Genomic DNA, 15,669 nt, shown 5'->3' with positions numbered 1-15,669 from the left:
CCCCCCCCCCCCCCCCCCCCCCCGCGGCTCCGGTGTGCTTCGAGGGCCGCCTTGTGCAAACACGAGCAAAGAGAACGTGTTCTTCCTGTTTACGTGGTCCCTGTTTACAAGGCAGCGCCCGTCTCTCTCCCTGGATTTTGTTCCCTTGTCAACATGGCCCAGCCCTGTCAGCCAGGGAGCCCTCCCACACCCCCCAGTCCCTTCAACGGTGTGTGGCATCCCAAGTCACAGACACGCCTGTGTTTAGCCCTTCCTTTATCCCCGGGCACTTGGGTGGTCTCCTGGATTTTGCTGCTACCAGCAAGGCCACAAGCAAGAAGAACCTCCTAGATGCATGATTTCGTCCAGGGCAGGTCACTTTGGGACAATCTCATGGTGAGGAATGGCACCTTGGAATCGTTGTGAAGTGACATTTCCCACGAGGAACGAGGGTGATAATCCTTTCATATGTTTAAGGTTTCTTTGTTCTTTTTTCTCCAAACTGCTTCTATCCTTTGCCCACCTCTCTCTTGGGTCTTTTTGTTCTTAATTTCTAAGAACTCTTTATGTGTTCGGAAGACGAGCCCTTTGTCTGTGGTTTACTTTGCAAATATTTCCCCCCAGGTTATCATCTGTCTTTTTTTCTTTATCTTATTATTGGCACTTTTTTTGCAGAAAGTATTTTGTTGATTTTTTTCTTTGGTTGCTGCTGTGTTTTGATATTTATGCAGTTGACTGCATGTAACTTTTCATCAGGGGTCTCTGGCTTTACAAGTCATGGGTAGAAAGCATTTCCTACTGAAAGGTTAGTTATAGGGAATTTGTTTGTGTTTTCTGCTAATAAAAAGCTAACTTCTTCACAAAGAGAGGAAGGACGACAGAAAAGCCCAGTCTTTTGGGGGACAGTGAACCTGACATTGCTCACCTGGTATTTTTCTCCGCAGGCCCTGCTGCCGGCTCATCTGGGGAGGTGGCAGCTTCCGTCCGGCCCGGGGCAGGTGGCAGCATGGCGCTCCTGACACACCTGCTGGTCTGCACCTTCGGGATGGGCTCCTGGGTGGCCATCAACGGGCTGTGGGTGGAGCTGCCCCTGTTGGTGAAAGAGCTGCCCGAGAGCTGGTACCTGCCCTCCTACCTGACGGTGATCATCCAGCTGGCCAACATCAGCCCGCTCCTCATCACCCTGCTCCATCACTTCCAGCCTGGCTGCGTTCCCGAGGTGCCCATCATCTTCACTGTGCTGAGTGTGGGCACCGTCACCTGCACCCTCTTTGCCTTCCTCTGGAATGCCACCTCCTGGGTCCAGGGCAGCCACCACAGCATCGCTTTCATGGTCCTCACCTTCTTCCTGGCCCTGGTGGACTGCACCTCCTCCGTCACCTTCCTGCCTTTCATGAGCCGGCTGTCCACTCGCTACCTCACCACCTTCTTCGTGGGCGAAGGGCTCAGCGGCCTGCTGCCGGCCCTGGTGGCTCTCGCCCAGGGCTCGGGTCTCACCACCTGCATCAACGTCACTGAGACATCTTACACCACCTCAAGCCCCAACACCACCGGGAAGACCGACACCCCACAGGTACCCAGCACCACCCAGGGCCGGTGCCACGCTCTGCGCCTGGTCACGGAAGGATCGTGCGGAGGGCTTGTGTTTCTGAAACGTTGGGTAGTCCCATGCCCTTGACCTGGCTGTACTTGAGATCACCTGGGCGAGCTATGGAACCACACCAGTGGGCAAGCCCCCCACGGCCAGACCAATTAAATAACACTCTGAGCGTGGGGCTTTCCCGAAACCCTCAATTGAAGTCAGGTGTGTTTTGAAAGCTAGACTTTCAACTTTTATTTTTTTAATATTATTTTTAATTCTTACCAGAGGATATGTTTTTATTGATTTTAGAGAGAGAGAGAGAAAGGGAGAGAGAAACACTGATATGAGAGAGAAATATCAATCAATTGCCTCTCATAGGGGCCCGACCAGGAATTGAACATGCCACCTAGGTACTGTATTTTTCAGACTATAAGACACAGAGTTTTTACCACATTTTTTTGCTTCAAAAAATTTCCCCTTATTTTCCTCCTCTGAAACCTAGGTGTGTCTGGGGTCCACACCATAAGACATACCTAGGTTTTAGAGGAGGAAAATAGGGGGAAATTTTTTGAAACAAAAAATGTAGTAAAAAGAAGTGTGTCTTATAGTCTGAAAAATACGGTATGTGCCTTGACCAGGAATTGAACCTGCAAGCTTTTGGTGTACAGGGTGACATGCCAAACAACTAAGCCACCAGGATGAGGCTGGAGTTTCAGCTCTCACACCTGTCCCATGGGTGGTGACACAGCAATGCAGCACAGTGACACTGCTGCCCACAGCCCGGAGACATTTGTGGCCAGTGGTCAGGTGAGGGCTGTAAGTGGCCTCACATCCCTTCGAGTGTTGCTGCCAACTGAGTCATAGAGTCTGAGCATTCTGGATTTCGGAATTCCAAAATACAGGTTGTGAGCTTGTGTTTATTCACAGTTCCCCTGGTGATGCTAATGTACAGCCAGAGCCGGAGCCACAGACTCGAGATGTTGCTTCAACAGGCACTTCATGGTGTTAACACATCTGTCGACGTAAGAAACATCCAAACCAGTAGAGACATCGTTTGTTTGTTTCAAGATTTTACTTACTTATTTTTAGAGAAAGGGGAAGAGAGGGAGGAAAAGAGGGAGAGAAACATTGAGTGGCTGCTTCTCATATGCACCCTGACCTGGGTGGGACCTGGCCCACAACCCAGGCATGTGCCCTGACCAGGGATCAAACTGGCGACCTTTGGCTTTGCAGGACGATGCCCAGCCACACCAGTCAGGGCCTGGTAGAGACATTGTATAAAAGTTTATTTGGCCCAAGACTCATAACAATTCTCAGAAAGCAGGATCTCACATGTTCTGTAGAATAACAGATTTTGCAGTTTCTTATAAGCATTTGAAATTAAGGAGGGAATTTAAGGAAGATTACGTGAAGATGAGAGAAAGCGAGGTGGGCATTAGATTATAGGATAGTTAAGAACACGTGCTCTCCCATGGCAATTGTGCTTTCGAGGAGTGTTCTGGCAGGTCCACGGTTTGCTAACCTAGATGCGCAGAAACCATGGACAGGGCTTCCTGAAGGCAAAGATAAGCCTCGTTTTTGTTTAACCCAAGGATGAGTTCCCTAATCTCAGAGGGAGAGGAAGGGAAAGAGAGAGAGGAATGTGTTCCAGGCTTGGGGATCAAACCCACAGCCAAGGTAAGCGTCCCGACTGGGAATTGAACATGCGACCTTTCAGTGCACAGGACAACTCTCCAAGCAGGGCAAAGACAAGTGTTTTACTAAATGGGTTATACACCTGGAGGGTGACGGCCCGCCGTGATCTGTCCGGTTAGGGCTGTGCGATCAGACTACCCTGTGAGGTTACTTTCCGTAAAACCCCCTTTTTTGGCCACAATTCCCTCTTTTGCCCTAAATCAAACCATAGGATGCATTGATGACCAACTTTTTGGACAGTGTGACCTCACAGCACTAGGAAGGCTCGTTCCTAGACGTCTCAGTATCGACGCCGTGTTGCAGAAATGGTGGGCCACTGGTGATGGGACAACACCATAACCACGGGGTGTGAGTCAAGGCCCAATTTTCCCCTAGGAGGAAGACCAGGTAAATGGAAGGCAGTCCAGTCTTACAGACTTGATTGCAAAAAAAAAAACCATTCTGGGTCATTCCTATCCTGCGAACTATCGTGCCCCAAGTATTTGCCTTCCGTCTCACTTTTCTGTATCTGGTACCTCGTATAACATTTACAGAAGCCATTAGAAAGGGCATTAAAAGTTATCACATAGTTTCAGAAGTCATAAGCAGCGGGACTACATAGAAAACCCCAAAGAACCAGTGTAACTGTTATTATGACTGATGTCATTTGCAGACAGGAAAAGAGGATCAAACTATTGGTTTCTGAGCGAAACATCAGTTTGCAGGGACGCAGGCCTTGTCCATGTTTCGGGACAGCTGTCTACCTCTGAAGTCCACAGACAGAGGCGGGTAGCCATTCACAGTTAGGCGCCTGGTAAGGTCCCTTCCAACAAGACAGGCGAGTGTCTTTCAACTGATGCCCTTTCCAAAAAACAAAATCTCCGGGTCACAGTCAACGATCTTCAAGTCTCGTCCCCTAGGAGGTCACTGGGAAGGCACGCAGGTACCTATTTGGCCTTTCCTTGACGCGACTCTGACAAACCTTGGCAACAGTGTCAGATGGATCCTTTTAATAATGTCAGCTCATGAGTTCCTGCATCTAATTTCAATCCCGCTTAAACTCACTGTGACGCATGAGGAAGGCAAAAGCTTAAAAAGGGGGGTTTGCCAGTGAGCCTCAAAGAACCAAGTACCTGGGCTGGACCTCCCAGGACCCTGCTGGTTTGCTTTACAGGCATTGTTTTGTCACCCAGTAAAAGTTTTTTCAGCCTTTACTTTGCAATACTTTCCATGCAATTTAACATAAAAACAAAACTCTTCAGGGGTTTCGGTGACCCTTCTGGAACACCACAGAATTATTCCTACATATATTAAGATTTTAACCCCTAAAACCTCAATTTCCGATGAAAAGCGAGAAGCAAGCAATCAGCAATCCTTAGCTTGGCAAATGTATGAAGACACTTTGTTACCTCTAGAAACATATTCCATACACATCCAAGTCCATTATCCACATGAACTTACTGTTGTATGCCCGGGTAAAATATAAACATTCAACTTACTATCAATAACTCAAAAGATATGTGTTCTACTCAAACCGACAAACTTAAAGTGTTATTAACTAAAGATTAATCCCAGATCATGTAAACGTGACGTTTGAATGACTTTTCATGTTCCTGAGAATTTTAGAATCCCCAGTCCTTACAGGCACTTGCCTTTACATTGATTTTAATCATACCATCTGTATATGGAAAATTATCTCACATTGACAACATACCTATACAGACACATTCGTTTATGAAAGAACGGTGAAACCCAGATTTTGCTTTGGAGGCATTTACAGTTTGTATCTGCCCTTGAGAAGTCAAGTTCAAATGACCTTCCTCCTCTCTAAAATAAGGATGGCCGCTTTTAGCACCTCAAACAATTGGGTTGACGCCGAACCGACATCACAGATGGATCCATTTATCTAAATCCTCTTTTCGAAGCGTCAAGAGACCATTTAAATATGTTTCCCATTCATTCTGCCTGGTTGTAGAGCCAGCCTTTTCCAATCATGTGCACAGACGTTCCATTTAGAAGGACCAAAGGACGCTCATCTCAGCCACCCCAGCAGGGATGGGGTGACGACCGTCATGGGGCTTGCTGGCCTCGGACGCACCACCTCCCACGTTAATTTCAGTTGCTTTTTTTAGACCTGTGGAGTCCGAACAAACTTTTAGGAAAACCCAGCCTTTATGTGCACATCCCCAGACAAGCCAAAGGTAGTGGATAGCCCTGTGGGGCATCCCCATACCTCGGGAGGGAATTTTTTCTTCCAACAACCCCACGAAGATTCTTGAGCAAGGGCCAGCAGACGCTTACCCGACGCCACCAGAGCTGTGACACTGTCCAAAGGACAGGCCCCTCTGTCTCCATGTGAACCCATTCCGAGGCACCCTGCCCTCCTCCCTAGGGCTCCCGCCAGCTTCTCTGGAATCAGCTACCCCACCACCCTGGACAGCCTCTGGTCCGGTCTCCAGCACTCCAGACGCGGGGTCTGCAGGCCATTGGCTGCCCAGGTTGGAGAAGCACGCGTCCTTTCTCACGGAGCCAGAGAGTGTCCAGTATCTTGTTCACCTAACAGATATTTTGTTCAGACTCTCGGTAAGCAATCCAGTTAAGAAGCCAAAACTAAAAGCAGCAACCCACTTTTTTCTTTCGCTGGGTTACCTCGACCCGTCTCCACCTGAAGGACCTTCTAGGAAGAGCGCGGATAAAGCCACGATCCGCTCCTTAAAGCGGGGAGACCCAGGGTTCCGAGAGAAAACTCACTGGAGTTCCCCCGACGTGAGCGGAGAGGCACAGTGAGCACGGTGTCTGGGCCCACAGCTGGTCCTGCGTGGGCTTCTTCAGGGCCCTGCCCCCTGCGCCAAGTAAATGTCAGCATTAGAAACACACAAACCTGTAGAAAATTTTAGTAAGAGTTTCTTGGAGCCAAAACTGACAACAATGGCCGGGAACCGAGATCTCAAAGGCTCTGGAAAACAGTAGTTTTGCAGCTTCTTTTACGCATTTGAAATAAAGTGAGGGACACAAGGAAGAATCCATGAATGTGTGAAAAGCAAGGTGGGAGCTGAATTACAAGAGGCTTAAGATTCTGTGCTGTCTTGAAGGGTCTGAAAGGCGGCATTTCAAAGGCACATTAACCTCAGTCTACAGAAACAAGGGGCGGGGCTTACTTAGGCAAAAGGAAGCCTTTTCCTAAAGAAGTTATATACCCACCACGACCAGCCCAGTTAAGAATTTGGGAGCCCTGGCTAGCGTAGCTCAGTGGATTGAGCACAGGCCTGCGAACCAGAGGATCGCAGTTCAATTCCCAGTCAGGGCACATGCCTGGGTTGCAGGCCAGTTCCCTGCAGGCCAACTCTCAGCAGGGGACGCACGAAAGGCAACCATACACTGATGTCTCTCTCCCTCTCTCCTTCCCCTCTAAAGATAAATACATAAATAAAATTTTTAAAAAAGATTTAAAAAAAAAGAATTTGGGATCAGGCCACCCTGGGAGGTGACTTTTCACAGAACCCCTTTTTGGCCCACGTGTAAAACTTTCTCTCAGTGGGTCCTGGACTGTTTATACAGGTGTGCTATTAACCACAGCAGTACCGACCGCAGCTGCAGCCGCAAACCAGTGGCCCAGGCCGCAGTAGCCTGCAGGTGCTAAGTGCTTGACTTATTTGATGACATTTAAATTTTGTGCAACTTCACATATATAAATGTAGTGTGTGTCTTGACAAGAGCTCTGGCCACACCGGGCCACGTCACCACCCTGGGCGAGCTGGGGCGGGGCTGCCCTCCCACTGGCTGCTCCCCAGGCGGGCCCTCCTCTGAACATAAATATGGTTGCCAGCCCTGGAGGGCAGTAGCGTGGGAGGAGGAGGGCTGAGCTAAAGCTGAATTAAAAAGCACCAAGTGGGCCCTGGCTGGTGTGGCTCAGTGGATTGAGTGCCAGCCTGTGAACCAAACGGTCTCTGGTTCGATTCCCAGTCAGGGTATGTGCCTGGGTTGTGGGCCAGGTTCCCAGTAGGGGGCGCATGAGGGGCAACCACACATTGATGTTTCTCTCCCTCTCTTTCTCCCTCCACCACTCTCTGAAAATAAATAAATAAATAAATTATCTTTAAAAAAATAAAGAACCAAGTGGACTGGGTTTGCCTCCTGTTCTGCACAATCCTCAAGTACAGCAAACGGTTCTGACACCTCTGTTCCCTCTAAAACCACGAGAACTGTCCCCACTGCGCAGGGTTGTCAGGAGGTGCGCGAGCCGATGCGCACACGGTGCTGGTGCCCAGCGACAGGCAGTCAACGTGAGCGTTTATTATCATTACCTCAGTAGGTGTGTGTATATTATTCACCACACACTTACTCGTAATAATGCATCACATTAACTGTACGTTGTTACTGTTGTCGCCCGTGTCCCAACACCACTCCAGGATCCAATGACCCTTGTTTTGTCTTTCCCCAGGGAAGTAACAGCACTCTGGTGCCTGGCCTCACTGGGACAGCGCCCTCCAGGGGCCATCTGGAAAGCAGCTACCTGCCTGCCAACTTCCCGCCCTTGGTCTTCTTCCTGCTGCTCTCCTTCATGATGGCCTGCTGCCTCGTTGCCTTCACTTTCCTCCAGCGCCACCCTGAGCCCTGGAAAACCTCCACAAAAGACCTCCTCGCCTCCCAGGTCACCCTGCATTCCATCCGGCCCCTGGGAGAGGACCCGGGTTCCCCAGGCCCAGGGGACAGCGGTAAGGGCCAAGGGCATCTGGAGGAGGAACTGGCCCCCCACCACCCGGCCCGCCTGGTCTTCATCTACGTCCTGGTGGCCTTTGTGAACACCCTCACCAACGGCGTGCTGCCCTCCGTGCAGACCTACTCCTGCCTGTCCTACGGGCCCGTTGCCTACCACCTGTCCGCCACCCTCAGCTCCATAGCCAACCCACTGGCCTGCTTCTTCTCCATGTTCCTGTCCAACAGGTCAGCTTCCAGCCGGCCCTGGGGAGCTCTGGTGGGGGTGCACTTCATTACAAAAGCCAGAATGCCAAACTCCACCGTCAGGCTGCATGTTTAATAGTTAAAAAGACAGTTTTCTGGGGCTGGACTACCTGGGTTCAAATCCCAGCTGTGCCACTTACTAGCTCCGTAACGTTGGACAAGTCACTCCACCTCTCTGTGCCTCAGGGATACCGATCTGAAAACTGGGGATAATCACTGTTCTAGCCCATCAGGGGGTTGGGAGCATTGGAGGGGCTAATGTGGGGGAGTTTTCAGAGCGGTGCCTGGGGCAGGGCAGGTCCGAAGTGTCCGCCATCACAGCCGTTGGCCCCTGAAGAGCAGCACCCAGGCAGGAACTGGGTTCCCAAACTCTGAGTCTCAGAGAAAGGGCTGACCCTGCTCTAATTTCCAGGACTCCAGCCCTGCCCTCCTGCCCCCAGCCCAGGCTGGCTCCCTTGCAGCTGCGGCTCTAAACGGTGGCTGGGTAAATGGATAAAATGCAGACCCAGCCAGCCTAGACTGGGACCTGGGATTTCAAGTCTTAATAAGCAACTTGCGTGGTTCTGACTCAAGGGCTTCAGACCCCCGTGGGAGGTCTGAACTGTCAAGACCTCACCTTGGGGTCTTGAAACTTTAGTCCCACAGCACCCCACCTACCCCCCTGCCCCATGTGCCCCCTCTGGCCTCTCTAACCAACACTTGCCTCTCCCAGCCCTGCCACACCCACCTCCCGCATCCCCAGGAGGAGGAAGAATGGGTACTCAGAGTTAGACAGGAAATGTCAATTTGCCAGAAAGCTGAATTTTCTCCCCCGGGGCTTAAAAACTGTGGATGGAGGCTGGAGATTACTGGGGAAGCAGGACCAGAGACCCCAGACCTGTGGGACCTGTTAGAAATACAGAACCCGAGAGTCAAGGACTCCAAGAATCTTGGGGCAGAAAGAGTCCTTAGAGGCAGGGGCACACCTTCTGCTCTTGCCCAGCGTGCAGGCCAGCCTTGGTGTTCTGAAGATAGGATAGGGGGACCCCAGAGGCAGAGACTTCAAATGAAGGACTGTCCTTGGTCGTCAGACCTGGACTCTACGTAGCAGGCCACCAGTAGAGCACCTCCAAGCTGGCCACCAGGGCCCCCAAACCATGCAAACCTCATGCTGTAGACAGGGATGGCTGAGGTGAGAAGGGAGGGGCCACCCGAGGCTGCACACCACACTCGGCAGAGCCAGTGCTGGAATCAGAGCCACCTTCTCTGCAGCCCAGCTTCCCGTCTGAGTCTGGGCATGTTGCAGGAGGAGATGGCAGCAGGCCAAACCCTGCACACTCTGCCCCCACAGTCCTGCCAGCCTCATTTCACAGGTGAGGAAACTGAGGCACGGGGAAGTCTCTCGGCTTCCGTGGTGGAACGGGGACATGAGCCGGGTCTGTGCAGCTCCAGAGTCATTCTGGCTGTGCTGCTGGGATGCGGAGCCCTGCCATCACTGCTCAGGAGCCTCACTGACCCACTTGTGCCTGATGGCCTGGAAGTTTCCACATGGTTCTAACCTCTGACCCTGGAGATGCTGACCACCCCACTTGGTTCCCAGAGTGGGGAAAGCAGGGGTCAGCTTCTCCCCAACTCCGTCCATCTCCCTGACTCTGTCCTAGGTCTCTGCTGTTCCTGGGGATCCTCACAGGGTTTGGGACTGGCTTTGGCGCCTACAACATGGCCATGGCGGTGATGAGCCCCTGCCCCCTCATGCAGGGGCACTGGGGCGGAGAAGTCCTCATCGTAAGTATCTGCTCCCACAGGTGCTCCCCCACCCCGCCGGGGTCTGGGAAGACCTGGGGTAGAGCCCCTTCTGTGGACCAAGTCTGGGTGGTGGCTCCCTCCGGAAGGCCCAGGTGGTGGGGGTAGTAAGGGTGGGATTACTTGTCATCTGGGAGTGGAGGCTTAGAAAGGTGAGGCGGCTGGTCTGAGGTGATGGCACAACCTGTGCATGGGAAGCCACACTCTCCCCACTGTGTCTACAGCAGTGGCCTTCTTCCCAAGGCCCTTAACTTGATCACAGGGGATGGAAATGCCACTGGGCTCTCCTTTGCCCTTGGGGAGGTGTCAACTCATGGGGTTCCCTTAGCCCTGTGAGGTCGTCCCACACCCTTAGTTCCTAGGAGTCACTCCAAAGCCCCCTGCACTCTGCATCTCTCTCACCCTGTCCCCACAGGTGGCCTCGTGGGTGCTTTTCACTGGCTGTCTGAGCTATGTCAAGGTGATGCTGGGCATGATCCTGCGCGACCATAGCCGCAGCGCCCTCTTGTGGTGTGGGGCAGCGGTGCAGCTGGGTTCACTGCTTGGAGCTCTGCTCATGTTCCCGCTGGTCAATGTGTGGAAGGTCTTCAAATCCGGGGATTTCTGCAGCCTTCAGTGTTCCGCATAAGCAGACTGAAAACTGGGACCCAGAGAGACAAGGCAAGGGTCCAAGGTCACCAGGCAAGTGTTGGGGGTCTCAGAAGCACAGCCTGAGGACTTGAACCATCAACACAAACTCCCCTCCATAAACTGGGCAATGCCACCCGCAGGTCCTGGAAATGCAAAGCACAGCCCTATCCCAACTCTGAGTCCTAGTGCTTACAGTTCCACTCTTTCAGAACTTCCAACACATTTGAGAGCGAACTGACTATAGAGCGTCCAGCTGGAGGCAGGCTAAAAGTGCCGGAAGGGAAACAGCCGAGAGAGCAAGCGGGCTCTTAGAAGCTGTGTGACCTTGGCGAAGTGGCTTGATTTCTCTGTGCTTATGTTTCCTCCTCGATAAAACGAGGGTTATAACAAATAGCACCTACCTCATAGACTTGACACAGGCATACAAGGGAGACACACCCAGCCTGTGGCAAGACCGTCTGGGCCACTTCCCCCAGAGTAATAATGAGAGTGACAGTCAACACAGACGAAAGTGGCCAGTGGGCTTGAGAGGTGGACCCCTGCCCCGTACCCTTTCCCCCACTCTCCTCACAGAGGCGCTTCTGGAAGACAGAGGCTGAGAAGGTGCATTTGGGGCATGGTGGCTCCCTGACCCTCAGTTTGGGGGGACGTCATGCCCCACACACCCCTTCCCTCCTCCACCTCTCCTGAGCTCCTGGGAGGCAGAGATGACAGAGGAAGGGCTCCACGGAGCCCCCGAAAATGGCTCACCCCCCAACAAAACTCACTAAGGCTGAAAACGACCCAGGCAACCCTGGGGAGCAGGAGGACGGGAAGGGGGAGGAGGATGGGGAAGAGCGTATTGGTTACCTGGTAGTTTTTGTTTTACCTAATTTTTTTTGTTTTACTTTATGTTGTTTTTTAAAAATAAAAACATTGATCAACCTTCCAAGAAAAAAATCAACCATAGACCCCCAAAATGTATCAGCATAATTAGTTTTCAGTTGCTTCCCAGGTCAAGACTAAGCTCAGAAATGAAACAGAATCAAGTGCTTAGAGAATGTCTGGACCTGGGATTTCTTTTCTTTAGTGGGTTTTTTTTTCACTTGCTACCACCCCTTCTTTTTAACTGATTTTGAGCAGATAATACAGTCACCATGTTTTAAAAATCAGAAAATATAAAATGGTGTTCAGCAAAAAAAATTCCCTCCCTCTTCTCTCCCCCTTCTACCCAGTTCCTCTTAACACATAGAGCATTTTTTATGAGTCCCTTGTTATTCTTCCAGAGACTGAGCCAGTGTAAGAAAGCACAAATATAGTCTTTTTACAGAAAAAAACATGCACTACGGTGGACCTTGAACTTTGACTCAACAATGAAAATGAAGGGAGAGTTCCCGTTCTTCGTCGCGACTGCATAGTACTCCGCTGCGTGGAGGTGCCAGATTCCTTTAACCAGCCCTCTGCAGAAAGACGTTTGATGGTGCTGAAGACAAAATTAAAAACAAAACCTCCCACTAGCCCAGAAAGCCTCTCCCCAAAAGTAGACGAGAAAGAAAACAGTGGTATTACTGAGTAAGCAGTAAACCAGGGTGTGGGGCACAGCGCAGGCAATCCAGTGATGAGATGCAGATCCGGAGAGAACCCCCGCCCTTCTGTGCACAAGCAGATGGAGCTGATTACATCTGTACTCTCAAAGGTTAGCTTAGTCAGTCCTCAGGTGGGAGGACCAGACGCACCACCGCTTGTCACAAGGTTCACCCCGCCCTCACCTGGTCGTTGGGGTGGCTATCTGTGTTAGCCAACTGCCCTTACCCGCAGGGAAGAGAAACTTCTATCTTTGTGAGAGGTAGCTGCTTTGCAGCTTGGAGTGTAGCCTTGACAGTAGGTGCCTACCCTCCCCTGCAACTGGGCCTACGGGCCCTGGTTTTGTCGATATTCACGTTATGAAGAGACAGCTCGAGGGTCCTTGAGAAAAACACCCCTGGCTGATAAAGCTGGCCAGAGGCCCATTCAGCTTTTTAAAAGACAAACATCTGAAAGGAGCAGTGGGGTCTACAAGTTCTCTAAAGTAAATGCTGTAAGGAGAAGGAGAGGGGATGTCTCCCTTCTTGACACATGGAGAAATTCTTTCTATTTGTATTTGCCTCTCCAAGGTCATATGGGTGGCTTCCGGCCATTCCCTCTCAGAAAGAATGTTGTAGTCAATAACAGGCAAGAAGATCTTTGCTGATGCAGGAAGATGCTCCAAGATTAATTACACGCACGAACAGGAGACGCAGAAGAGCGTGTACAGCATGGAGCTTGCCACCCGCGTCTGTTCCGCCAAGGACGAGGGGAGAGGGCGAGCCACTTGGTATTTGGAAAAGGCACCTTCATTCGTGCCCCTCTCCATGGCTTTGCTCTCACTCGCCATCCTTGGAGGTCTTGATGCCATTGGCAACCTTTAAGTTAGCGTGGTGAGTCAGGCTCCTCAGCCTCCTCTGTACAATGGGGATGATAGAAGCCCCTCCCCCCACTTTGTAAGGCCTGTTCTTTTTTTGAGTTAACACCTTCCAATGCTCCAGACATATGGCGGGATCCTCCGTGTGTGTCCCAGGCCCTGTAAGCGGTGCCAGCGGTGGTCCAGACAGGGAATGATTCAAGCCAAGGGCCCCCGCGGAAATGGGCCACAAAGTCAGGACGCAGACCCTAGCTCTGAATCCAGGGTTCTTTCTCGTGAGCTGTTGGCACGAACACCAAGGTTCTGCACTGCACGGTGATTCTGGAGGGAGGTGGCCCCAGGAGCTTGGATACATAAAGTCCGGCCAGGACTTTAAGGTGAGACCCGCAGAGTCCTCTGAAAGAGAGTTGGTAGGGTTACACCCTCATGCTTCCCTGGGGTTGGCCAGCACTGGAATGCCCCAAAAGGGAACATCTACCCTGTCGATCCTCACGAGTGTCCACCACGGCAACCATCACCTTTATAGCTCTAAAGAGCCTTCCCGCTGCCCCCCCTCCCGGTTGACCAGATGCCTGCGGCCATCCACAGAGGGTCACCCCATGCCCCAGATTCTTCCCGAGACTTGACTGATTTCATTCTCACGGAAGCCCTGTAACAACGTCCTATGGTTAACAGTTGTGTTTTGCGAAAGAACAAACTGAGGCACAGAGAGGTTAAGCATCTTGGCTGAGGTCACACAGCCAGCGAGCGGCAGAACCAGGTCACCTAGGCTCTATGTTACATGCTATTTCTGTGTCAGAGACGTGAGTCTCAAAGCATGTGAAACCGTGGAGAAAACCTTGGCTTCAGATGGAGATGAAGTGCCCCCAGGCTCATCGTCTTCTGGTTTCTAATAGAAATAGACAACTTCAATCCAATTCGACGGTCTCCACTCCATTACACACACACACTCTCTCTCTCTCTCTCTCACACACACACACACACTTCAATTTCACTAGAAGTGAAAAGAGGGAAGGAGAGATGAGTGCTTTTGCAGGCGGGATGAGATTCCACACACAGGCGAACGGTATCCCTTTAAGAGTGACTGGCAGAGGGCCGAAACTCGCCAGAGAAGGTTCCCTGCGAGCCTTGTCTTGCAAGTCGGGTTTTACAATGGGATGGCCTTTTCTTGAGTCTTGGTGCTATTTATAGAGGTCAAATCTGGGGGAAATGCCATGGCAAGTACTGGCGTTGCCAGGACTCTGCCTCCCGTTTGGAAATTGCTGGTTAAGCAGCTGGCTTCTGGGTGTGCCCTCAGAAAGTTCCTCTATTGCAACCTGTAATTCGGCCTAGGCGGAGGCCGGCTCACAGGGTTCAGTGGTTAGATTGTAAGATAAGATAGAGCACTCTCTCTCTCTCTGGGGGAGGGAAGATATTATTGAGAAAATGAAGATAAGCAGCAAACGGCCTGCTAGTTGCTACAATGTCCACTGTCCTGTTTCTTTCATAGTCACAGAACCCCTGACTCTTAGCTGGGCATATACACGGTAGCCCAGAGAAAAGCCCACATTTCCCAGGTGTCCTTGAGGCTAAAGCATGGCCGTGTGATTCCATTCAGACAAACGTTACCAAGAATAATGTGTACAGCTTTGGGGTTGGGTCCTCAGAAAGGCAGAAGCAGGACTCCACTTTCCATTCACGTCGTTCCTGCTGGTGGAAAGGCAGACGCGATGGCTGGAGCTGAAGCCACTGTGATCTTAGACCCTGAAGAGGAAGCGAGAGGCTGAGAATAATGCAGGAAAAACACAGAAGGAGCTTGAAATGGTTATGATTGTGGAGCTACCATTCCTCCTGGGACCCAGATTGAAGGTGACAGAGAAATAAGCTTCTGGGTTAAGTTTCTATAGTGTGGGGGACTTTTTAACATAACAGTGGAATTCTCATATTGGTGAGTGTACGTTTCTCTGTGTGTGTGTGTGTGTGTATATGTGTGTGTGTGTGTGTGTGTGTGTGTATATATATATATATATGCACACACAACTCACACACGTATTCACAATCACACAGAAGGAGGCCTGGGAAGATATATATCAAAATGTTAGCCTAGTTCATCTGGAGGAAGGGATTTCTGTGGGTTTTTTACCTTCTTGACATTTGGCTGTACCCTGACTTTTTTCTCTGAGTGTATGTTATTTCAAAACTCAATAAAAGAAAGTCTAAAGAAAGCAAGCTTCCTATAAATAGACCCTATTGTTTAAATCACCTTCATTTGCTTCATACGAGCCTCCAAAGATCACACACACACACTTAGATCTCGTGGGATATTTGGCTTTGTTTCCTGTGGGTTATGGAACCTTTTTGAGGTGTTCATTTTACTGAACAAAGCGTCTTGAGGACGGTCCCGTGCCCCCGTGTACAGGCCGACCTTGTTTCTTGTAACCAACACAGCACTTTCTGGATGGGCTTTACTGAACGGTGCCTGGGGACGGAGCTCTGCACTGTTTCCGATCTTAAGTACCAAAAAATAATAATCATGCGGTAATGGAAGTCCTTGGACCGGCCTCTCTGTGCTTGTTCAAGGCTTTGAAGTCTAACAAACGTGAGTTTCAATCCGTGTGACCTCAGCTTAACTGTGCGTCTCCCACTCTCTGTCTCCTCGCCT

At 50.9% G+C, this 15,669-nt stretch overlaps 1 protein-coding gene across 1 annotated transcript in view; it reads left to right on the top strand.

Annotated features, from left to right (window-relative positions):
• SLC52A3 (solute carrier family 52 member 3) overlaps positions 1 to 15,314 on the top strand; it is a 25,473-nt gene extending 10,159 nt beyond the window's left edge. The window contains exons 2-6 of the mRNA XM_037044263.1: positions 924 to 1,552; positions 7,677 to 8,179; positions 9,838 to 9,961; positions 10,395 to 14,981; positions 15,300 to 15,314. Of these exons, the coding sequence (XP_036900158.1) occupies positions 986 to 1,552; positions 7,677 to 8,179; positions 9,838 to 9,961; positions 10,395 to 10,607 (1,407 nt within the window). The 5' untranslated portion in view covers positions 924 to 985 and the 3' untranslated portion in view covers positions 10,608 to 14,981; positions 15,300 to 15,314. The remainder of the gene's footprint in view (positions 1 to 923; positions 1,553 to 7,676; positions 8,180 to 9,837; positions 9,962 to 10,394; positions 14,982 to 15,299) is intronic.
• Positions 15,315 to 15,669: the final 355 nt, after the last annotated feature.

This window comes from Sturnira hondurensis, unplaced genomic scaffold (assembly GCF_014824575.4).
Source record: "Sturnira hondurensis isolate 20B ecotype Veracruz unplaced genomic scaffold, ASM1482457v3 Scaffold0004136, whole genome shotgun sequence".
Taxonomy (NCBI): domain Eukaryota; kingdom Metazoa; phylum Chordata; class Mammalia; order Chiroptera; family Phyllostomidae; genus Sturnira; species Sturnira hondurensis.
Note: the sequence above shows the minus strand (reverse complement) of the source record. Positions and strands in the feature narration are given on the sequence as shown.